Source organism: Oncorhynchus clarkii, chromosome 16, assembly GCF_045791955.1.
Source record: "Oncorhynchus clarkii lewisi isolate Uvic-CL-2024 chromosome 16, UVic_Ocla_1.0, whole genome shotgun sequence".
NCBI classification, from domain to species: Eukaryota; Metazoa; Chordata; class Actinopteri; order Salmoniformes; family Salmonidae; genus Oncorhynchus; species Oncorhynchus clarkii.
Window position 1 is genome coordinate 19,697,836 of NC_092162.1, and position 24,574 is coordinate 19,722,409.

A 24,574-nucleotide genomic window follows, 5' to 3' on the forward strand; every position below is an offset into this window, starting at 1 on the left:
AAATCATGTTAAACACTATTATTGCACACAGAGTGAGTCCATGCAACTCATGTGACTTGCCAATCAAAATTTTACACCTGTACATATTTAGACTTGCCCTAACAAGGGGTTGAACACTTATTGACTCAAAACATTTAATCTTTAAATTTTTTATTAATTTGTCAAATGTTAAAAACATAATTCCACTTTGATATTATGAGGTATTTTGTTTAGGCCAGTGACAAAAAAAATCTACATTTTAAATTCAGGCTGTAACACAACAAAATGTGGAAAAAGTCAAGTGGTGTGAATACTTTCTGAAGGCACTGTATCACTCCTTCTCTAGCTTAGCATGTATTTTCACCCTGACCAGAAAGCACTAGAAATGCCTGACTCAGACACACCATCAGATAGGTGTTTCTACACCCATAAACATAGTTTGAACAGTAAAAACTGCTGCCAAGAATGAGAATGTAGGAAACTTGGACAGATTATTTAGCATTATTAGCCTTTTAAGCTGGCACAGACATGACACATGATTAAAAAAAAGAAAACAGTAAATCCAATGTTACACCTACACATTACACATTTATAGTTAAAACAGTACAGTATGGGTTCCCTGCAGGCTTAACATTTACAGAGGTAATGGAAAATAGAGTACAAACAGAACCAGACAGAAGTTACAATGACCAGGCCTGAAACAGAGGCTAAAGCATAGATAGACATACGTTTCTCTGGTGCCGCCCTCACCAAGCAAATATGTATCTCTGGGCAGATACCCGATTTACACTTGAATGGTCCTTCATCTACTTTAGGTAGGTTCCAGGACAGAAGCACATAGACAAACCAGACCTCCACCATAATACGCAGCACGGTGCTGAGCAGATAGAAGCCCACAGTGCCCCTGTCTTTGTGGAGGTCAATCACCATCTTCCCTGGGGGTTCAGATTCAGGCACACTGACACTCTTCCCCTGGGCCTCCAACTCCCCGGTAGTTTTCCTCTGCCGGGAGCTCCTCTTCTGGGCAGCGGAGCGGAGGTGGGAGGCAAAGAGCTCCATGAGGAGGACAGACATGATGAGGAGGATGAAGAAGAAGTTCCAGGCCACCATGACAGGCTTGTCAAAGTGTTGATTGAAGCAGCCTCGGGTGCACATGTCCTGGGTGGTGTTACAGCTGAAGTCCGAGTCCAGCTTGAACCAGGGCATCTCGGCCACGAACAGAACCACCAGGCGCATGCAGAGGAAGCCAAACCACAGCGAGCGGCACTTGTAGGTGGTGGTGGTGTCCACTGCCGTGCGGAGGATTGGGATGAGCCCTGTTACGATGGCTGCCATTACTTCCGCTCGTCTTTGTTATGAAACTACTGTAGCAGTGATCTAGCAAGAGAAGAAAGGTACCACATCAGGCAATGTATCAAGATAGATGTTCACATATTTGCATTGCAGAGCAATAAACATTTATTTTGTCAGCAATAATATTCAACGTTAAAAGAAATGTTGTAAGATTACAGTAAATATTAAAATATGGTTACAACTATACTTTAATTTCAAAACATTTCCCTGGTGTATTTGACATAAAGCTGCTGCAATAATAGGAGATGCCAACTTACCGTTAAAAGGAATTTCCATGAACGTCATAGTATGTCAGTTGAAAACCTTTTATTAGGTTGTAAAATGGCATTGTCATCAGCATCAGTGTTACCATGTCTCACCTTTTATTCTGCTGACTCAACCCAATGGTACTTCTCTTTTTTCCTCAGTGACCCTCCCTTTTTAAACTATTGTTTGTATAAAAGTCTGTGTGTAAGGTGTTTTGGTTGAAAATATGGTTCTATTCTCTGTTATCATCATACTTTTGATGATACCATAGGCAACTGTTATATGTATTTGAGTCTAACTGTAATATAATGTTATCATATACCCTCAATGTATGTCATATGTAATTGCATATTATTAGGCATAAGACATGATGATTCTTCTCCAACAGGTCAATTTAGACATTCAGGTTTTTCATAAAAAGAGCCATTTCACAGGAAAGCAACTTCAGTCCATCAATGCTATTAAGTCAATTGTTTACTTACATATTCCATCGCAAAAATTACGAGAAGTGAATAGAAATCAAAATACCCAACAGTCCATGGGAAAAAAAAACATGACTTAATATCATGACTCAAACAATGTTATAGCCTATGTTTAGACATAAATGACCTAACCGTGGAATTAAGATTAGTAGTTTAGCCTACACACTAATCAATATACACTGAGTTCACAAAAAATTAAGAACACCTATGATCCCTTATTGATGTCACTTGTTAAATCCACTTTAAATCAGTGAAGATGGAGGGGAGGAGACATGTTAAAGAATGATTTTTAAGCCTTGAGACATGGATTGTGTACGTGTGCCATTCAGAGGGTGAATGGGCAAGACAAAATATTTAAGTTGCCTTTGAACAGAGTATGGTAATAGGTGTGAGGTGTACCGGTTTGTGTCAAGAACTGCAACGCTGCTGGGTTTTTCACTCTCAACAGTTTCTCGTTTGTATCAAGAATGGTCCACCACCCAAAGTTCATCCAGCCAACTTGACACAACTGTGGGAAGCATTGGAGTCATCATGGGCCAGCATCCCCTATGAAACGCTTTCGACACCTTGTAGAGTCCATGGCTGACAAATTGAGACTGTTCTGAGGGCAAACGGGGGGGGGGGGGCAACTCAATTTAGGAAGGTCTTCCTAATATTTGGTATACTCAGTGTATAGCCTATGACACAAAACAATACATTCTTATGAACAAATCATGACAATGAAATTTGAAATAAGTTGATGACAGATGTCAGGTATCATATAGTATAAAACATAATGTACGTTATATAGCATAAATAACACATTTTAAATCACAAATACATGTCATCCTACACACAAGACAGTTGAGGGCAATTTAAAGTGAAAAGTCTCATTATTTCAAATTGTTATCAATGGGCTATCAATAACCTTTGTTTAAGGATGGGAATTAAGCTTGTTTTATAACCATACTATTGTTAAAAATATTCAAGGCATCTGGCTGTTGAGTCATAATTCATTCCACACAAACAGTTACGGTCTTTTCAGAGTCGGTCTTCCTTATCGATATACATAGGCGTGGTCTGAAAGGTTACAGGAACAGTCACAGGAATCGTCACCGGTATAGTCAGACAAATTGCACCAGGTTCAAGAGTGGACGAGGAAACTTCAATGGGTGGAGGTGGCGAGGGAAGAGGCTCCGTGTGTGCAATGTGTGTGTCAGAGAGGGGGAAGGTGGGCAGGGGGTCGCGGTGGGTGCGTAAGTGCTTGCGGAGATAGGCGGCAAACAGAAAGGCTTTGCTACAGTGGGGGCAGACGTGGTTGCGGTTGGTCGAGTGGATCCGCTGGTGTTTCCGCAACCCGGCTTTGTTGAGGAAACCTTTGCCGCAGCTGTCGCAGACGTGGGGTCGCGGTTTGGGGTGCATCTTCTCGTGGGCTTGCAGGTCAGACAGCAGTACAAACTCCTCCCGGCAGGTGGCGCACACGTGTGGGCCCATGGGCAGGGGGGCCACAGTGGTGGAAAGAGGGGAAACGGTGTGAAGAGCCTCATGGGCCTGAACCTCCTCCCAGGTCCCAAAGGTGACGTCACAGTGTGAACAGGAGAATTGGGGGAGGGAGGTGTGAGCGAGGAAGACTGCTGCAACTGTCTCGGGTACCGCCTGCTGCGGTAGCAGCGCAGGCCTCTCAGCCAGGTGAGTGCGCTCGTGCTTCCGTAGGCTGGAGGAGACCACGAACGACTTGAAGCACAGGTCACATTTGAATGGGCGCTCGCCGGAGTGCACCCTTCGGTGCTTGTTGAGACTGGAGCGCTCGGCAAAGGACTTGCCGCACTCCGTGCAGGAGAAGGGCCGCAGCCCTGTGTGCACCAGCATGTGACGTCGCAGGTCCCAGGACGCCACAAACGCCTTGTCGCAGCTCTGACACTTGTAGGGCCGCTGTCCGGAGTGCACCCGCTGATGCACGGCCAGGTCGGCAGGCTGCCGGAATCTCTTGGCACACTTATCACAGGGGTAGGGCTTGAACCCTGAATGGGCCCTCTGGTGCCGGCGGAAACTGGAGGGGTCTGAGAACATCTTCCCACACTGCGGGCAGAGGAATGGCTTCTCACCCGAGTGAGTGCGCAGGTGAGACTGATAGGAGGAGAGCTGAGTGAAGCCTTTGCCACACTGCTCACACTGGTAGGGTTTGCTCTGGGAGTGAATGCGGAGGTGACAAGCCAGGGAGGAGGAACGGGAGAAGGCCTTGCCGCAGTCTGAACACAGGTAGGGCTTCTCTCCTGTGTGAGACCGTTCATGGTTCTTCAGGTCTTTCAGCTCAGTGTACGTCTTCCCACACTTATCACAGGAGTAGGGCCGGTGGCCCTGGTGGTTGCGCCTGTGCTTCCGGTAAACAGAGGGGTCGGCAAAGCTCTTCCCACACTCGGCACAAAAATAGGGCTTCTCCCCTGTGTGAGAGCGCAGGTGCACCTTCAACTTGGACAGAGTGGGGTAGCTCTTGGAGCAATGGGGGCAAGAATATGGCCGCTCGCCGCTGTGCTGCGTCATGTGAATACGCAGGCATATGGCCTGCATGAAGGTCTTGCCACATTCGGTGCAGACAAAAGGCTTCTCCCCTGTATGGGAGCGGCTGTGGTTGCGTAGCTCCGTTGGGGTCTTGTAAGCCTTGTGACACTGATCGCACTGAAAGGGGCGCTGAGCAGAGTGAGAGCGCTGATGCTTGGAGAGCTGGGCTCTGCTGGGGAACGTTTTGCTGCACTGAGAGCATGTGTGCTGTTTTTGCTCCTGCTGCTCCTTACTGTGGGCAGACAGCTTATGGCTCCGGAGAGCCATGGGGCTACTGAAAGCCTCCTGGCAGGCAGAGCATTTGAAAGAATGCTTGGATTTCTTTGGAGGTCTGCCTTTGCCTCTCTTTTTTACAGGGGGCTCCTCTACCTCCAGCTCTTTGCTCTCCTCACTCGGTTCAGCAAGGGGGGTGTCTTGCTCTGTAGGTGGTGGGCTGCCAGGCTGGGGAGAGGCCATCCTTTAAGTTATATGCTTGTGATGCTAAGGAAATTGGAATATAAGGAAAAGACATAAGTGAATCTGAAGATGACACATTCAGTCATGCATTTCTTAAACAAGCTTGGGAAATTTTCAGTAGGCAGTAATGATTTTACAATCATATAAAATAGTGAGCAGATTGAAACTCAATCCAAGATCATTTATATCATGTTTTCAAATATAATTTGTACTGGCTGAGAGGACATGACAAAGGCACTTGGGTAGCAGTGGGAAACTAGTGAAGCAACGTTTCATTAATAATGTGGAGGGATAAATCTCAAAATGGCTGGCATTAGGACCTCAGGGACAATTAAACTAAACGCTTGTTATAAAAGGAAGTTGGCATGAAAAACATGGATCTCAAATAAATCTAATTTCTTTGAAAAAATAACGTGCGTTTTCCAAGTTAAATTATTACTGGGGCGCATATATCAGGAGACAATAATTCAACAAAAATTGGCAATTGAAGCGATTTTAGCGTACTTGTGCTAAACTCAAAATGGCTGGCTTTAGGACCGGCTGAACAAGCTCATTCGCCCCCTGGGGTCATCCTCGCATGAGATGGCTCCGCATCTGTATTTGGAATAAATGTGTATTATAATATTAAAACGATTGCTTACCTTTTTATCTTCTTTCGGGCATTCAGGATCAGTTAAAATGTCCAGATATGAAGCCCCAATAACTGCGTTTACAGTGAAGCCCTATGATTGGTGTTGGTGGAGGAGGACGGCTTTAGGACCATGACGAGAGCGCTATTCTCGAGCGTGTAACAGTGCAGCACTTGCGTGGGTCACAATTTCATGTAAATATTAAACGTTGGCTTTATGGATTTTCTCATATTTGACCAACTGTAGTGTATTTTACAGTTAGCAAGTTGTCGGAGAACCGCATGAATGGCTTTATTTTGAAGAACTGCAGGTAAGAGGTGTTCTATTGAGAGGGGAAATAATTAAATAGCACGCTCCTGTTTTGCCAAATGTTTGGATGGATGGTTGATGTCGCGCAGATTGGTTGTTAATTTTTGAATGAGCTAGTGCCTAATTGGGATGAAAAACGTTTTAGCCACCTAAGAAGTGTTTTAAATTTCAGTTTACGTACCAGTCCATCTTATAATTTTACATGACAAATCCACAAATAGTTTTGTAGAGAACGCACAGTTATGTGCGTATGACAGAACGACGAAGGGGGACTTATTTTAGTGGTACACATATCCTGTTTCCTAGCAACAAGAGCAGGAAGAATGTGTAATGGAATGGAATGAAGGAGGAAAAAAAGACAATTGAGGAAGACTTGTCCATTATCAATAACATTTTAGCTTTGTGGTGAGGAAAAACATTGACCTGGATTTAAATGCCATAGGTTACATCAGAAACTTCAGAATATATTTGACAGGACGCACGAATCAAATGGATGGTAAAACAGAGTATCGCTTTTTGCTGCAATGTTTGTTTAGCTAGCTAAGCATGATGATGCTACTTGCTAACGTTACCTAGCAGTTATTGTATCCAGCATTAGATTGCTCGCAAAACAACAGCTTTTCCATAGTGGTGCGTGTTTTGACCTAACATATGAAATGTGGCTACTGGAATTCAACCATTTGACATTTTAAGTTGTTTTGACCAAGGTATTGTTTTTCCACATTATTGACATAGCTATGCCGCTGGCTGTCGCGCTAGTTAGGTTATTGCTGTGTGTGCTAGCTAGCTAGCTAGCCACTTTCAACTTATATCGGACAAAATATTTTTGGGATAGTTTGAGGCCGAGCTAGCAAGCAAGTAACAAACTAGTTAAATTCCTAAATTTAGTCAACTCGGATATATATACATTTAAATTGCATGTAAATAAGTAAGACAATTGGTAATTCAGTTCACGGTAACGTTAACGACATTTTATGTCGCTAGGCCAAACAGGAAAAGTATTGCTGCTGTACACTGTATGTAGCTGCATATGGAGAGTTTGTCATGTTGCGTTACTGAACCGATTAACACGATATTTGAGCGGAGTTACATATATTAGGCCTTGTTTATTAGCCACATTCCAATCTGTGATAAACTACCCTATGGTTCTTCAAAATTAATTTGAAGCGTTTTTTTCAAACCACAACTGTCCAGTTTACAGTAATCTGGTCTACTTCATCTCTAATGTATCATTGCCTGCTTGAATTGTATACTTCCAGATGAGACACAACCCTGGTTTCAATATTAAGTCTCACACCAAGCCTTTAACATTTTATCATTTAGCAGATGCTCTTGTCCAGAGCGACTTACAGGAGCACTTACAGTTAAGTTCCTTGCTCAAAGGGCACATCGACAGATGTTTCACCTAATCGGCACGAGGTTTCGTACCGCTCTTAACCGCTAGGCTACCCACTGACCCCTTTAACATGTTGATTAATAATGGCATCAGTAAACTACATTTTGAATAAAAGTTTGTGCCAATTGCATTAGTAGGCCATGATTATCCCATTGATAAATAAATAATACATTGACTGTGCATATTATGCCAAATGATCAGTTCTGTTTTACATTTTTTCCCACAGCCCTCATGGTGTACCTGCAGCCTTTCTACCCCATAAATTAAATTCATATTCAATGGAGTGGTACTAAATGATCCAATCACATTATTGTGTTGCCTTCCTATTTGGACCGTACAATAGATAAGCTCTTGTTATACGGAGGAGCTGGGAATCTGATGTATTTTCCCCACAATTGTCTTGCTCAAATATGTGCAGTACTATCCTGTAATGGCTATGCAGGAGCCTGGCAGGACCAAAGGCTTCCCTTGCAAACACTGTGGCACAGTGTGTTCCAACATGCCAAGCCTTCTGGAACACATGGATAGTCACTCCCAGCAAGAGGAAGATCGCAAGTTCAAGTGCGATGAATGTGGGCGGGGTTACAGGCATGCAGGTAGCCTCGCTAACCATAAGAAAACACACGAGTTGGGTTCTTTTCAATGTCCAGTATGTGCTAGGAAGCTCTCAAACCCTCTGGCCCTGAAGAGCCATCTGCGCATCCACACATCTCAGAAGAAGTACTCCTGCATGGATTGCGGGAAGGCCTTTAGGTTAGCTACTCAGCTGGCCACCCATCAAAAGGTCCATCTATCCAGGCAGTCAAAGAGGAGAGCCGGTAGGAGGGCAGCTGCAGAATATTCTCCAATTGAGAATAGAGATGAAATTGAGGATAATGAAGACCTTCATGAGCAGTTGGTCTTTGTGGCTGACCAGCAAGACACAAGGATGGATATTATATCTGATAATGGCCTTCGTCAGGAGGGGGCAGAGATTATCCCCATCTCAGCAAATTACAGTGAAAACCTAGGCTCTGATGAGGCAGGGGATCGACCTTTCAAATGTGATCAGTGTGAAAAGTCATATAGACACCATGGAAGCCTGATAAATCATAAAAAGTCTCACCAAGTAGGGATGTTTGAGTGCCCTATCTGTTTCAAACAGTTCAATAATCTTGCTGCCCTCCATAGTCACCAGAGAACCCATAAGTCCAGAAGTGGGCCAGATACCCGTTCCACGGAAGTCACTTACACAGGCACAGCACAAGAGCAGTTTTCCCCCTCAAACAGGGAGGCTGCTGTACATTTCTGCCACCTGTGTCAAGTGATGTTTCCTAATGATGATGAGTTCCAGGAACACATCCAAATGCATAATTCTTCCTCTATGTCATTTGGGCACATTCAAAGTTCATCTGAGGGTTATCATGGCACTTATGACCATAGTGTCACTCATTCTCCTGACTCAAACTTTCATTCCCCCCCTCTAAACAATACTCCATCAATGGATAATCAGGGGGAGCAGATCAACAATGTTCAAATATACTCTGACCACTCCAGTAACGAATCCATCTTGAACACTCAGCAAGAGCCCTCAATCTTGGATTCTGAGATTTCTGCTGACGATCTAGGGAAGGCAGAACAGTCCTCAGTTACAGAAAATGTTGAGCGCCGCTTCAAGTGCCAGGTCTGTGGCAAAAGCTACCGGCACGCAGGGAGCCTCATCAACCACAAGCGGTCTCATCAGACGGGCATTTATCAGTGTTCCATCTGCCGCAAGACTTACCCACACATGGCTGCCCTCCGCAGCCACATCCGCATCCACAGGGCCCATCCGTCCTCCTTCAACCTCAGCTCTGAAGGAGACTGGCTGTCTACCGAGCCCCTGACACTGGAGAACCAGCAGGCCTGCTTTTCCTCTCAGGATGGTGATGCTAGCAGTATGATGGCGCTCGCTCAGGAGAACAAGGGTGAACACGACAATGGAGGATCATTCCACGAGCAGTTTGACTCCACCTTTCCCCAGGAAAGAACGGTGCACCTACCTCACGACGAACACCTGATGGAGAGGCACATGTGCGCCGACTGTGGCGAAACATTTGCAGACATCGCAGGGATCAAGTCGCACATATGCCCCCAGCTACAACAGCAGCAGGAGGCCATGTCAAATGATTGCGACAGTAACCTAACCTTCCAGGACACAAATGGCCAATGCTCCATGGGAAATCCAGGGGATCATATAAAATTCCAGGGACTGAATGGCGGCCCTGGGCATAGGTACTTTGGTGAACACAACTTCCAGGAAGTCATGAATGGGGAGCAGTTAAATGGTGGTGATGGCGAGGAGGATGATGAAGATGATGACGGAGAGCTCTATCAGTGCTCAGTGTGTGGGAACCGCTACACAAGCATGAGGGCTCTGAGGAGTCATCTTCGTGGCCACACTCAATCCCATGACACTCCTACAAGCTCCGGCCCCTCCTCCATGTCCTCCCTCGAGGCTGAAAAAGAGGAGGACCCTGGAGAGAGACAGCAGGTGGATGGGGGTCTGATGATCTGCAGTACTTGCGGAGAGAGTTTTGCCAAGAAGCAGGACATGCTTGCCCATCAGCTCTCGCACCATAAAGCACAGGCAGATGACGCTAAACACGTACATATGGACAATGGTAATGGAGCTAGGCACAAAGAGGAAGTTGACAGCATCATCTGTGGAAATTGTGGTACATTTTGCACCAGTTACCATCATCTTGAGACACATCAATGTACAGCAAATGGGCAAAGGGAATCTAGTAATGAGAGAACTGAAATGGGCAACTCTGTCAACCGTAAAGAATTAGGACCCATGAAAGAGGATTTAGACGATGGTGATCGCCAGTACAAATGTGATCAGTGTGGAAGAGCATACAGACATGCTGGCTCCCTTCTCAACCATAAAAAGTCCCACAAAACGGGAGTATTCCGCTGCATGGTTTGCCAGAAGCGCTTCTACAATCTACTGGCCCTTAAGAACCATCAAAGGACCCACTTTGATGTTAAGAGGTAATTGCTCAATGTAATTGCTAACACAGAAAAAAGTTGTCTTCGACTGATAAGAGTCCATGTAATTTGACATATCATGTATATAACCAGAGAAGCTACATTGTACACATGTGGTAGACCCAATTAATTTGTACTACTACATACCAAGGTTTAGGTTATTACACTGTTATAGTTGAATTTGCCTAAATGCCAACAAATGGTGATTGGACCCTGCCCTAACAGCAAGCATTTTCTTTTACAAGTGCTTACGTACTTGTAGAAGAATCCAAGGATATATTGCCTATAAAATTGCTATTGCAATAGATGTATTTTGTTTCTTGTCATAACTTCATTCATGCTCAAATGTTCTGTGCTTTGTAAACAGGATTATCCTCACTCTTTGTCCCCTCGTCTAGGCATACTTGCAATGAATGTGGGAAGGCATTCAAGATACAGAAGCAGCTATTGAACCACCTAAGAATTCACAAGGAGAACAAGGCCAAAATACAGGAGCTCAACAATCAGATTCAAGCCCTCATGCAGATGAATGGGAGCGGGTCAGAGGGAGGAATGCACTCGTTAAATGCACCTGCCAATCAAGCCGCCACCACCACCCGCAGAAAGCGTAGGCCAACCGTCAACCTAAAGAAACCCAGTGTGGGGGAAGGGGCTCTTACAGCGTCTCAGACTGAGGTCAAATCAGAGGGGGCAGGCGACCCTCGCCCCTACTCCTGTGACCAATGTGGGCGAACGTATCGGCACGCAGGAAGTCTGGTCAACCACAAGAACTCTCACAAGACGGGTGAATACTACTGTTCTGTTTGTAACAACACCTACTCCAACCAACTGGCTATGAAGAACCACCTGCGCATCCACTTCTCAGTTAAAAAACACAGTTGCCAACACTGTGGTAAGGCCTTTCGGGGAAAGAAGCAGTTGTCTAACCATATTTGTGCACACCTCCGAAAGGATATGCCTGGAGGGGTCAGGGGAAGTGGTCGCAGACGCGCTAGAAATATTAAATGTAAGCAGTGCAGACTGATATTTGTATCTGCAGACCAGCTCACAGCCCATACCTGTGGGTCACTGGCAAACTCATCAGAGGGCAGTGATGGACAAACGAGCATGTCCTTGAAAAAAGAGGAGCGACCATTCACCTGCAACATCTGCAATCGCAGCTACCGCCACGCAGGCAGTCTCCTGAATCATAAAAACACCCATAAGTCCGGCCACTTCAGCTGCACGTTCTGCTCTAAGCCCTTCTCTAACCCCATGGCGTTACGCAACCACACACGAATTCACACACAGAAGAAGAAGCATGTCTGCCTGACCTGCGGGAAGGCGTTTCGGCTGGCCAGTATTCTCCATAACCACCAGAAAGTCCACACCAGGGTGGCCAGCCACTTCAGCTGCCCAGAATGTGGCAAGAGCTTCCAGGGCAAGTCTGGGCTGAAGAGGCACCGCTGCCAGAGCAGAGGTCAGGATGACTCGGCTAAAGCTGGTGACAGCTATCACAGAGATGGTGGTGGAGACAAGTGCTTCATGTGAGTTACTGTCTCATAATCAACTCGTTATGTAAGTCCTACTTCTTCATGGTTGTTATTAGAATGATCCCCCTTTTTTTTGTCTTCTCCTTTCTGTTTTCATGGTTTTAATGGCTATTTTTTTATGTTTAGTTTTAGGGTAAATCTGTAATTATTTCCTCTGTTTATATTCGATTAGTAAAAGCAAGGTTTTCTTTGCCAATTAATGCCCAAGGTAAATTATTTTCATGAACAGGGATTTTAATATGTCTCTCTACTGCAGGTGTGACCTGTGTGGACGCTCATACCGCCACTCTGGCTCCCTGCTCAACCATAAAAAGACGCACTCCGAAAACCTCCACCACTGTACCTTGTGCCTCCAGACTTTCCCCGACCCCATCGCCCTCCATGTCCACTCCCAGATGAAGCGCCACTGCTGCCCAGACTGTGGCAAGACCTTCTGTCTCGTCTCCCACCTGCAGAGTCACATGGAGGTGCACTCCAAGGAACGCACCCTGGTCTGCAGTCCCTGCCATCAGAGCTTCCCCAACCCGGCCAGCTACCAGCAACACCAGGACCTGCACCACCGGGCCCAGGGGCATTACCAACAACACAGCATGCAATTAAAGGACAACCTAGGCTGGGGCTCGGAACTGGACCAACCCGTGGGGATCCAGGGCTTGCCCAAGCTGGTACCGGCGTTTGCCCACATGCACGGGGGCATGCCCGACCCTCAGGACCAGCAGGAGAGCAACGAGGCTCACTGCACAGGGGTGAAGAGCCACGTGTGCGAGCACTGCGGCCGCACCTACCGCCACGCCGGCTCCCTCCTCAACCACAAGAACAGCCACAAAACGGGCTCCTTCTTCTGCTCCGTGTGCCAGAAGGAGTTCACTAACCTGATGGCCCTGAAGAACCACAGGCGCATCCACACAGAGCCCAAGCGCTACCAGTGCCTGGAGTGCGGCAAGGCCTTCCGCGTGTCCACCCAGCTCATCTGCCACCGGAGGATGCACACCAAAGAGAAGCCTTTCTCCTGCCTGCTGTGCGACAAGAGCTTCTCCAGCAAGTCAAATCTGCGCCACCACCAAAAGATGCACCAGAGCGGTGCCCAGGTTTATGAGTCCTCCTTCAGCATGGATGCTAACAGTTTCATGGACTTGGACATGGGCTCTTTTCTCTGAGTCGAGTCGGGATTCAAAAGGTGAGGGTTTTCTTCAACCCCTCAGACCCTTGTAGAGTGGAATACTTCTTATATTAGTCTCCCCTGGGCCCCTATCAGTAATTGTAAAGTGACGGGTGTTCCTCAAAGCCCCAGTAGAGACAGCGTTTAGTCTTGATGCTGAGCTCTTCAAAGCTGCCACAAACGTTTCATTTTTTTTGTTTTGGTCATACACTTTTGGACTCGTGGAAGGAATTCCGATCTTACCTCTAGTAGGGATTGTGACACTAAAAAGTCCCAGATTGGATTGAATGTTTGCACAAAGCCATTGAATCGTTTAGCGCTACAGGAGTGAGGACTATAGGACATGATGTATTTCCTCTTGCTATCTATTACTGTGTTTTGTGCCTCCGTAGGTTAATTTCTCTGCTGTGCTCATCAAAAAGTGTGGGCTGTATATTTGCCCTTGAATCCTGTTCAGTGTTGCCATAGCTTAGAGAGATGTGGTCAATTGACCTTTTGTGATGTGGTTTCAATAAGGACAACCCTGTCGCTTTAAAGGAGATGACCTCTAGTCCTACCCAGAGGATGATATCAAAGGTATTTACTGAAATCATGAAATCAAATATATGGTTTTAATAATGATAATATTTGGGTTCATGTATGAGGCATTGTATGCTAAATGGACGTATTTAATAATTTATTCCTGTTCTTTTGATTTATTTTTCTGTGTATACTTTGATAGATCACAGTTTTCAATGAATGTTAACATGTAAAGAGAACCTTGACTCTTTAAAAAAAAAAAAATACTATGTAGCGACTATGGAAATTCCTCAATCTATAATTCCATTATTCTCAATTGGTGCAACTCCAATACAGGTAGGAATGCATAAACCCAGGATAATGGTCCTGCTAGCACTCAGGTTTTTCATCTTTAAAAGGAAAATATCTGACGTGCAAAGCATTGTAGATCATCGGTGTCTGGGTTGGGCATGACTTGTTTCTTTTTTACATGCGCCATTTCTCACCCATGTCTTGTTAAAATAAGAATTGTAGCCTTTTGTCCATAATCCCCCCCCCCCCCTTTAAAAATTGCATGAATGTTGCAATACCATACGCATGCTTTTGACTTCTCAAACTTTTAAAAACACGTTTGAGTGCTAGTTCTTAAAATATAAGTCAAAAGTGTAGCATTATCGTGGCGTGAAATCCTAGTCTCCTATTTCTCTCATTTTAATGGTTATTTTATTTATGTTGAAATGGTATTATGGATTTTTTTTTTTTTACTTTGAAAAGGTGGAGATTAATCTACGGAATCTTGTTCTAACCACTCACCTATCACAAGCTTTAAGTGTTAGCAAAGTCAATATCGTTGGTTGCTAACTTCAACCATGTTGACCTCAACGTTTATCAAGAAGCAGGTGTTGATGACCACTATTTTGCAAAATGGTTTTGGTGTCTTTGGAATCAGCAATTTCTGGTCCTAACTTAACCTTTACATAAACGTGCAATTATCTTTGGTTTACTATTCCTACCAGAAAAAGTTTAGAAAACAATAAGGTGCCTATCATACACAAAACAGTTATTTTTCACTCACACTGTAATGTCATGTTTTGGAAAACACAAGTAGGAAGCAGAGGCCCTTTTTTAGGTTTAAACCAGCGGAGGGCCTTTGTTTGTATCAGTACACCACAAGGTGTTTTTCTTCTGCTTTCTTTATGCCTTGTATTTCATATATTATGAATTGTAGATATTTTTGGGACCGGTAAGGTGTATAAAATACCTCATCAAAGAGCCTTGCCAATTCCTGAAACTGATATTTAAAGCTATCACAGTTTATTTAAGAGTAATTATAGCATATACAATACACTGTAATAATTACAACTTTTATAGTTCTCTAGGCCTGTATCATGAGCACATTGTTAATAAGGTGTCAGCTCCCAACACCTCAAATTCTAATTGCACGTGAGCAGTCGAGATGCATGCAAGTTGTTCTCCCCATTCTACCAATATTGTAAGCAATAGGTTGCCATTTTAGAAATGTTTAGTGCTCATTTTGCCAATACATGTTATTTTAGTAAGTTCACATCTTGTGGTTAACATTTTTTTTTTTTTCATTGTTGTATCAGACATGCTTGTCCACTGGGTAAAATGATATTACTTGATTCAGAAGACAAACCACATGGCCATCCTCACACAGAGATTCTACAACTCACACAAAAGGTTACTGCAGAAGTCAGAACTACTGTACACTTAGAATAGCTTGCATGGTGATGGCAGACTTACCAACATCTAAACAGAGACCGTCTTTTTTTTGTGTGTGTTATTTGAATTGGCAATAAATACATTATGGTTAATTTCTGTAATTCGGCTCTCATACCCTAATTACATGAAATTGCAACATGTATTTTTAAGCCGTGAACATTTGAAATGGTCTGCATGTAGAGAATGTTGCCAGTTGATCTCCGTTTAAACCTTGCAAGCGGAAAGGTGTCAGATTTACTATGATCTCTTCTGGCACTTGTTAATGTACGCCTCATTTTGTGACATGACTACATGTGTCATGTGCATCTCCCACAGTTTTGTCAATATTTTAAATAAAACATTAGCTGGGTTCTCTGTACATTCATAGCAAGAATGTCCTTTACATGAAGTTACTGTTAAATTGGCTATAGTATAATTAAAAAGCATATGCCACATTTTATTTGAATTTAGTGTTTGAAAACTCAAGTCTGAAATATTTTATTTATATAACCTTGTATATATTTTGTCACTTTGAAATGTAGATTTTTACTTCCTTGTTAGTACTATGAACTTAGCTAATTAGAAACTTAACAAATCACTTATTAAAATTAAATGACTTAAAATATGTTGTGTTGGTCATTTTTTTTGAGTTCATGTCCTTTTCAAACTTGGTTTTAAACAAGTTTATTTTTATTTTTATGAAGAACCTGGTTCCAAACCAACACCTGTCTCTTACACACAATAGTACCTGGTTCCAAAACGTACTGCTTCCTACACACAATAGTACCTGGTTCCAAACCAAGGCCTGTCTCATACACAATAGTACCTGGTTCCAAACCAAAGCCTCTATCCATGCAACACAGTACATGGTTGTAGTGCAAAATGTGTGCATTTGGACAGTTGTTGAACAACTTTGCGAGATTCAATCGGTAGAGCAGAGTGTTCGTGTTATAGCACAATTTAAATGTAAAGGTCATTTCAGATTGAGTTGACATATGCAATGTTCACGGTGAAGGTGACTGCGGGATTATTGCCTTTAAATTTCAATCGTGCTATAGCGTGGCTCTTCTGCGCTACGGATTGAATCTAGGCCATAAAGTTTATAAATCAACAAATCTATGGGATTCATAATTTTATTCTATATAACACAAAAGTCAGTTCATTTGTAACAATGCTTATTACTACACTAACTCATGTACACAACCCAAACAGACGAAAAGTACATTCACTAGGGCAATATTCAATCCAAATACGGAAGTTTAGCGTTGAAATTTAAAGGCTATGTTTCCGCGTCAGCGGAGACTGCATTCATGGTAAATGCTGCATATGACGACTCAATCTGAAATGACCTTTACACTGCTATTGACCTTTACCACTTCACCGATAGATTGAATAGAGCCCTAAATGATTGCTCAATAACAAATCTAATTGGTCAGCTGGTGTCAGAGGTTTTACAAACAACTTTACAGGTGTCCCTTCGTCAGTATTTATTCATACATTTAGCTGTTACCACATAAACATTAGAAAATATATAATTCTAAATAAATAGATATGAAAACAATATCTGTATAAAATTGTCCAATGACCCTTTTCTTGCTGCTGGTATACATATCCACTTAATATTGATAAGAAAGTAATATTGTCAGTAATATGAATTAAGTCATATTCAGCCACCCACATTATCCTGACACACAAGCCCTAAAATTGTGCTCTGAGTTAGTTTGAAGATGAGTACACGGTTATACCATGGTTATACATTTCAATAGGGTTCAGTTTGTTTTTCCCTAAATTGCAATGTTCCTTCCTGGGTTGGCAGTCAGTGTCTAATAGTGTTAAAAAAAAATGTCACACAAGCATTGACTCATCTCCATTGTTTCAACTGTGGAGAGCACAACGCTAAGGTTTCCCTATTTGTCCATCGGGAATGGATTTAATTGCAAAAAGAAGAAAAAAACAGTATAAACTATACCAGGGATTGGCAACAGGTGGAAGGGCTTAGTCAGGGTCTCAACTTACTGTTGAGAGTTAGAATAGGAGAATACACAAGGTGCCATTTAGAAATTTGGTTGTGCATCAGCAGTTTTTCTTGTTCCTCAATTAGTCCATGTCAGCTAACATTTTTTAGATTGGTAAATTAGTCTAGTGCTCAGCTATCTAAACTTGTAGTAATCGTGGTCAAATTACCACCCGGGGGGGGGGGGTGCATTGATTTTGTTAGTCAGTCTCAGTTAGATATAATTAAAACTGCAAACATTTCTCTCCACCATATTGCGAGATGTGTAGAATTGGGTGGCGGCACAACAGTGGCCCCTCATGATGTGTTCAGATTTTTTTGTGGCCCCCACCCCCATCAAAGTTGCCCATCCCTGAACTATACAAACACATTCCCACAGGATTCTGGACCACCTTGAACTTTTCCATCACGACAGTTTGCAAGCCCCTGTGTTATACTACTTATCCTGAATACACACATACTACAGTATAATGGTTAAATGACCTGTGTAAGAATGTCCAATACGCAGTTTCATAATCAGTTCACTTATTTTCCCCTTTGCCTCTTTTGATTGGAAGATCTTAGAGAGTACAGTGCACGATACTGTTAAAATAATTCTACTCCTTTAAAAATGATGAGTTAAAAAACAACTAGCTCTAAGTGCATATAGTTCCTACATGGAAACACAGACTGGATAAATTGCCCTAAAAGTACATTCAAATTGCCAAAATGTGCCCAACATGAATTTATAATCTAACATTTCCCTTTTACTTTTCATTATCACGAGGATGTTAAATGGAAACGTTACTCTTATAGAAGTAGAGTATGTGAAACCTGGCCCAGGAAGCATGATTGTGCTGTATTCACTTTTATCCTGCTGATGGCAAGTCGAGGCAGTTCGGTAGTTGGTATTCGTCCTAATAAGCTACAATAAAACAATAGGTGTTCAAGCATTGACAGAAATGGTTGGAAATCCACGTCATTCAAGATGTGTCTCATGTTCACTACTGTTTTTTAAACTACTTATGGATTGAACAACTTACTTATCGATAGAGAGATTATTGGAATATCTAGACAAGCTCAACCTAGCATCACTACTCAAAGGCCATCATTTCAAAAAGAGCTGTGAGAGATACTCTTTACTAACTACATTGTCTTACTCAGAGTACAGTCTGACTGCAGACAAGGTAGGGGATTGACAGCGCTTGTTAACACAGTTCTTTGTGAGAGCTCCGTTCCGTAACACACTGAGTGTATGTGAACACATCTTTACTAACAGTATAATAAATTAAATGGTCAAACTCCACTCAAATAATACCCTGTGGTCAGAGTATAATCCATTGTACAAAAAATGATTCTGTTTCAGTTGGTCATCCAAAGATGTTCCCTTGGTTCTGTCACATCAATGTCAGAAGGAAGATGAGGCTGAGGAAGTAATGAGAGAATTGTTCATTTAATTCCCTCTGAACATCCCCATTATTTCAAAACATAATTACAACTCGTACAGAAATATTTACATATACTTATGTAGGCTACTTACAGTGCCTTGCGAAAGTATTCGGCCCCCTTGAACTTTGCGACCTTTTGCCACATTTCAGGCTTCAAACATAAAGATATAAAACTGTAATTTTTTGTGAAGAATCAACAACAAGTGGGACACAATCATGAAGTGGAACGACATTTATTGGATATTTCAAACTTTTTTAACAAATCAAAAACTGAAAAATTGGGCGTGCAAAATTATAATAATAATAATAATAATAATATTGAAATGGAAGGAGTATCAGACCACTGCAAATCTACCAAGACCTGGCCGTCCCTCAAAAATGTCAGCTCATACAAGGAGAAGACTGATCAGAGATGCAGCCAAGAGGCCCATGATCACTCTGGATGAACTGCAGAGATCTACAGCTGAGGTGGGAGACTCTGTCCATAGGACAACAATCAGTCGTATATTGCACAAATCTGGCCTTTATGGAAGAGTGGCAAGAAGAAAGACATTTCTTAAAGATATCCATAAAAAGTGTTGTTTAAAGTTTGCCACAAGCCACCTGGGAGACACACCAAACATGTGGAAGAAGGTGCTCTGGTCAGATGAAACCAAAATTGAACTTTTTGGCAACAATGCAAAACGTTATGTTTGGCGTAAAAGCAACACAGCTCATCACCCTGAACACACCATACCCACTGTCAAACATGGTGGTGGCAGCATCATGGTTTGGGCCTGCTTTTCTTCAGCAGGGACAGGGAAGATGGTTAAAATTGATGGGAAGATGGATGGAGCCAAATACAGGACCATTCTGGAAGAACCTGATGGAGTCTGCAAAAGACCTGAGACTGGGACGGAGATTTGTCTTCCAACAAGACAATGATCCAAAACATAAAGCAAAATCTACAATGGAATGGTTCAAAAATAAACATATCCAGGTGTTAGAATGGCCAAGTCAAAGTCCAGACCTGAATCCAATCGAGAATCTGTGGAAAGAACTGAAAACTGCTGTTCACAAATGCTCTCCATCCAACCTCACTGAGCTCGAGCTGTTTTGCAAGGAGGAATGGGAAAAAATTTCAGTCTCTCGATGTGCAAAACTGATAGAGACATACCCCAAGCGACTTACAGCTGTAATCGCAGCAAAAGGTGGCGCTACAAAGTATTAACTTATGGGGGCTGAATAATTTTGCACGCCCAATTTTTCAGTTTTTGATTTGTTAAAAAAGTTTGAAATATCCAATAAATGTCGTTCCACTTCATGATTGTGTCCCACTTGTTGTTGATTCTTCACAAAAAATTACAGTTTTATATCTTTATGTTTGAAGCCTGAAATGTGGCAAAAGGTCGCAAAGTTCAAGGGGGGCGAATACTTTCGCAAGGCACTGTACATATGTAATTATGTATAATAATTGACAGCCGTTATCACATCAACAAATTTGAGGAACGCGCACTTACTGAAATGTTTACGCTTGGTAAAGAGGTCCCGTTGTCTCTTCAATGGGTTCTGCAGAACAAGAAGACGATGCTGATATTCTTTTATGTATTTTCACCAGAACCCAAAGAGGTCAATGTGTCTTAATGCTACAAACATATGTGTGCCTCTATCATCGTGCTACAATACGTTTCATGACTGACAATGTTAGTTTATCATGAGATGGTAGCCGTGAGCCCTACCACGGAGGGGCCTCTTCTGTGCCTTGCGTCGATGCACCATGACTCCAATGATCAATACTGCAGCGACCAGAATAACTGCCAGCACAGAGAAGCTGGAAATGGCTGCCAGTCTCCAGACATCAGATCTTTCCTTGGTAAATGTGCCTGAAAGGGGACATATTGGTCGAAGGCATACAATTAAGCATGGGCATGATTTAGTTGTAGGATATAAAGGTTGAATGTTCCTTAGCTAAGGATTTGACTTACAAGTGTTACACGAAGGGGTCTTTGGATACTGCTTGCACGATGAGCAGGATACGCATTGGTCTATGTCCGAACTCCAGAACTCTGAACTACTGCATAGGTCTGTGAGGAAAAACATCAAATGGAGAGACAATGCTTAATTCTCTTACAGCTTTTACCTGTTTGAATGACAACAATTTGTGACTCAATTTGCTCATTGGGAAATGTTCCTCTACCTCACCAAAACAAATGAACTATTGGAAGAGAGAGAGTATATATTATTTTCCTTCAACATTGGTCAATGAGAACAACCGATCTGCCTGAATAGTCTTTAGACAGCAACCTAAATATGATTTATCTTATTGTAGATGTTTTTACAACCTGACAATAAAAAGGTATGCACTTAGTCCGCGGTCTGAGAAAGGAATTGTTTTTGCCCGATGATAAAGAAATCGTATGACATCAAGTCCAAAGAAATAGAGAAGATCCGAGAAACTGTGTGCTTCCTCTTCTTATGAAATGAGTTGGGGAATTCCTTTGATTTTCTCGTACTGATGCACTTAATATGCAAATCAACATTACTCATTGGCTTTGCGTGCACAAGCATGGTGAGACGCTGTGTGTGAATGGCAGGATGTGTGTTATCAAGATGAGGTTCTGACACATTGTTTTGGTGTGTTTGACTTCTAGAGAAGGTGTGGTGAGACTGGGAGTAAACATTACCATAACAGCAGTGAACTGACAGACATACAAGACACAGACTGGATAGAAAATGTCTACAGTGTGTCCCCTGAGAGACACTACACCGGAAACCTCATATCCTTTTAGAGAACCCACAGACAGCAGTACCAGACTTATTTCGAAGAGGCATGTGTCAATTTATATCTAAGGTGATTAAGTACAGAATAAAGGGTCTGCAATGTTAATTCCACCCGGTAAAGAATAAAGCCTGATGGTAAATTCAATGTAGTGATCACAGCACTTAACATAGTTCATGTGATGAAAAACCTGTTACTTTACAGAGTTAGGGTTACTCTGACACTGCTTGTCAGGTTTGACATCTCCACGTCAATAGCTTCACTCATTGAAGTGATGTAGAGTATCAATGCGATAAAGCCTACAGTTTCCTCTTCCTTGAGCTCGAAGGCCACTCAAGTGGTTAGAGGTCTAGCCAGTGATTTGTGACTTTGTCATTCAGCATATAAACCACATGGACAATGTACTTTGAGAAAATGGTTTGTTACCGGACCAAATCTGAACCAATCATAGACGTTTATGTTTTACAGTAGAGTACAGTACAATAGAGTAAAGAGAAGTATAGTACAGTACAGTAGAGCACATTAGAGTAGAGGACAGTATAATGTACTGTACTGAACTATACTTTACTGTACTGTATTGTACTGTACTTTACTGTGCTGTACTGTGATGTTCAAACTTGTGAAACATGGACGTCTATGATTGGTTCAGATTTGGTCTGGTCCGGACCAACCAAATTGGGTCTTGTTTGGGGGCGGAACTTTTTAGAATAATAGCTAGTGTGTAGAATATTACCCATATATGCCACGGATGATATTGCATATTTCTACCTTTGTGTACCTTTTTCAGGATACATCAACATGAAGAGAATGCATAATTCTGCATGTCTGTGTAGTTCAGACCCATGATATAAATCCATTACCATAATTATGTTAACGGGTGTAAATCCACTTCACTTACTAAAGTTTAATAACCAAAATAGTTTTTTTCTAACTCAAGGTGTCATGTAATAGCTGATACCCCATTCGCTCTGCAGATATCTTTGAATCTTAATTCAGGGCAGATATTTAACAGTTTCTGGAAAATTTGGTCGCATAAAAAAACGGAGGGAAATTTTGCCGCAATTCTGTTACCAAACTTTGCATCTGCACAGTTCTTCCAGTAAATGTGTTGTATGTAAATGGTTCAATGTACAATGTTGTCCTTGTGCATCAACGGCTTTTGCTTGGCATACATTTGAAGGTGAAAAATCAGCGTCGGAGTGGTGTTCCGTGGAATTGCCCATCAGCTGCTTTGAAACTAAATGAAACAATAGCATAAAGGTCAGAACTGAGTGGCACAATGATGTAAGACAAAAAGGTGTGCAGGAAATTGGAGACAAGTCAACACTTTCATTAAATCTACAGTATCAAACAATCAGTTGGAGTTTCCATGGTAAAATACTATTCATGAAGAAGCAGATTGTGCATGTTATCGGGAATTGCTGTGGATTTCTCATCTGTGTCTGACTTCCAGGACTGGTAATGATAAAATTGATGTGTGAACATAAGCAATCAACACATTTTGGGTGACAGCATCACCACCTGCAAAATCCTAAATTCACCCGTGGGGCCTGGATGAAACCCCATTTCAGCATTAGCTATATTGTTGCCCTGGTCAATAACGAAACAGTCTCACATGCATTTAAGACATAACACAGTTTTGCCTGATGTCCACTCAGCAATAAGAGCCACCCTAGAAAATAACCTCAATAAAGGAATTATTTTTGTGCTGGGAATGGGAAGAATTATATTGTCAAGAGTCCACAATTTTACTTGACTTTTACACCTCAAGGAAGAAAATACATTTTAATGATTTGCCAACTATAAGTGTCCCCATCAATCAGGTCTGTCCTTTTCACCCATGGGCATGGATGGAGTGAAATAAGGCGATTGGAATGCGGAACCGGTGAGAAGGCAGCTGGTAGAGGAAGCAACTCCATAAGCAACCCTTTCTTTTATCAGACTCCATTTGAGTAGCCATGCGATGATTCCATGATGGTCAATGAAACACGAATTCCCATGCGATTAAAAGTTTGATGAAGTAACGTCTCTTCGCATTTAAAATATAGTATTGAGATCGAAAAGTATATAAGAATTTGTCTTTGCGTTACATAGATCAAAAGATAATACTTAATATGATTCAAGTTTATCTATATCCATACAAGTTCAATTAAACATATTTTACTTACTTTGTTGTCCGTTCGCGCCGTTTAGGTTCGCTACAGTCGCAATGACAAGTCCACAAAGCGCACAGATAATGTTTGAAGCCATGTTTCTTGTATAAACGAAATTCCCGAAAGTTCATCTGATGAAAAGCCCGTTTTGTTTTTCACCATGGAAAAGCTAGCCTCACAATGAGTCACCCGGAGTAGTCTGAGCCTTGTTTTAATAGAGTACACACCCACGCTAACAGTTCAACTCCTATGAGTCATTTCCTATGTACTGTACTCACATTCTGAGTACTGCCGTCCGGACAGGCAGGAAACTTTAGAATGATAAAACATTTTACTTTCGTTTATTGTAGTAAAGCGAAAAATGTCAATGATCATTCACAATATGTATATTTGAACCAGCAGAACTAAAATACCATGACCGCACCCTTTTTGATTTTCCCTTAGCCAACTTCGGAGTGCAAAGTCTGTAAAGATCTGGAATTAATTGTGTTCTCATTGTTATTACCACGCCTGTCACGTCATTCACTGAGCACTGCCAAAAAATACAAGTATCCGGCAGTTGCATATGGATCCCATAAGCAGTGAAGAAAAGCACTTTACACTGGGGTTGAATACGTTCAGGGTTGTTTAAAACTTCACAGAAGAGGAACTTTTGTGATGCAAAGTGGTATTTTTCTGAGAAACACTACAGGGAAATTAATACAATTACAGAGGGGGATCCTCATCTTGGTTCACATGAGTAGGTTCTGGAACTGTTGGTGTTTGTTTTTTTTACTTACATTTTTAAAAAAAATGTATCTCACCATCTCATATTTGTTGTATGGTATATATTATTTTGTGTGGTTGTATGCAAATGTAACACTTGACTGTCAAAGGAGCTTTTTTTTACCATCCTCAGAAAGGAGCAACAT

At 42.3% G+C, this 24,574-nt stretch overlaps 4 protein-coding genes across 5 annotated transcripts; 1 reads left to right on the top strand and 3 right to left on the bottom strand.

Annotated features, from left to right (window-relative positions):
- Positions 1 to 191: 191 nt before the first annotated feature.
- Positions 192 to 1,419, bottom strand: LOC139367498 (gap junction protein zeta 1). Its single transcript, XM_071105728.1, has one exon. It carries the CDS (start codon positions 1,312 to 1,314, stop codon positions 607 to 609), a length of 708 nt encoding a protein of 235 aa, XP_070961829.1. The 5' UTR covers positions 1,315 to 1,419; the 3' UTR covers positions 192 to 606.
- A 615-nt stretch (positions 1,420 to 2,034) lies between these two features.
- LOC139368136 (zinc finger protein 668) lies at positions 2,035 to 5,809 on the bottom strand. Its single transcript, XM_071106723.1, has 2 exons — positions 5,696 to 5,809; positions 2,035 to 5,078 (listed from the first exon to the last, which is right to left on the bottom strand). Exon 2 carries the CDS (start codon positions 5,052 to 5,054, stop codon positions 3,081 to 3,083), a length of 1,974 nt encoding a protein of 657 aa, XP_070962824.1. The 5' UTR covers positions 5,055 to 5,078; positions 5,696 to 5,809; the 3' UTR covers positions 2,035 to 3,080.
- Positions 5,810 to 5,825: 16 nt separating this feature from the next.
- On the top strand, positions 5,826 to 15,934 carry LOC139368137 (zinc finger protein 646). 2 transcript variants are annotated; one of them, XM_071106725.1, is made up of 4 exons: positions 5,826 to 5,993; positions 7,615 to 10,403; positions 10,799 to 11,926; positions 12,189 to 15,934. In XM_071106725.1, the coding sequence occupies exons 2-4, from the start codon at positions 7,819 to 7,821 to the stop codon at positions 13,087 to 13,089; spliced, it is 4,614 nt and encodes a 1,537-aa protein (XP_070962826.1). In that variant the 5' UTR covers positions 5,826 to 5,993; positions 7,615 to 7,818; the 3' UTR covers positions 13,090 to 15,934. The 2 variants fall into 2 exon arrangements, with proteins under 2 accessions (XP_070962826.1, XP_070962825.1); XM_071106724.1 differs by lacking the exon at positions 5,826 to 5,993 and adding an exon at positions 6,297 to 6,397 and having other exon boundaries at positions 12,189 to 14,610.
- Positions 15,767 to 23,938, bottom strand: LOC139368138 (tumor necrosis factor receptor superfamily member 12A). Its single transcript, XM_071106726.1, has 5 exons — positions 23,679 to 23,938; positions 20,717 to 20,815; positions 20,471 to 20,614; positions 20,252 to 20,300; positions 15,767 to 18,729 (listed from the first exon to the last, which is right to left on the bottom strand). Exons 1-4 carry the CDS (start codon positions 23,758 to 23,760, stop codon positions 20,260 to 20,262), a joined length of 366 nt encoding a protein of 121 aa, XP_070962827.1. The 5' UTR covers positions 23,761 to 23,938; the 3' UTR covers positions 15,767 to 18,729; positions 20,252 to 20,259.
- Positions 23,939 to 24,574: the final 636 nt, after the last annotated feature.

Bases quoted from the DNA above. Each gene is read 5' to 3' on its own strand.
- LOC139368138 (XM_071106726.1), bottom strand. From the start codon at position 23,760: ATGGCTTCAAACATTATCTGTGCGCTTTGTGGACTTGTCATTGCGACT. The intron at 20,615-20,716 runs GTAAGTCAAATC...GTCCCCTTTCAG, and splicing joins GACCCCTTCGTGTAACACTT to GCACATTTACCAAGGAAAGA. The intron at 20,301-20,470 runs GTAGGGCTCACG...CTTGTTCTGCAG, and splicing joins ACAGAAGAGGCCCCTCCGTG to AACCCATTGAAGAGACAACG.
- LOC139368137 (XM_071106725.1), top strand. From the start codon at position 7,819: ATGGCTATGCAGGAGCCTGGCAGGACCAAAGGCTTCCCTTGCAAACAC. The intron at 10,404-10,798 runs GTAATTGCTCAA...CCCCTCGTCTAG, and splicing joins ACCCACTTTGATGTTAAGAG to GCATACTTGCAATGAATGTG. The intron at 11,927-12,188 runs GTGAGTTACTGT...TCTCTACTGCAG, and splicing joins GGTGGAGACAAGTGCTTCAT to GTGTGACCTGTGTGGACGCT.
- LOC139368136 (XM_071106723.1), bottom strand. From the start codon at position 5,054: ATGGCCTCTCCCCAGCCTGGCAGCCCACCACCTACAGAGCAAGACACC.
- LOC139367498 (XM_071105728.1), bottom strand. From the start codon at position 1,314: ATGGCAGCCATCGTAACAGGGCTCATCCCAATCCTCCGCACGGCAGTG.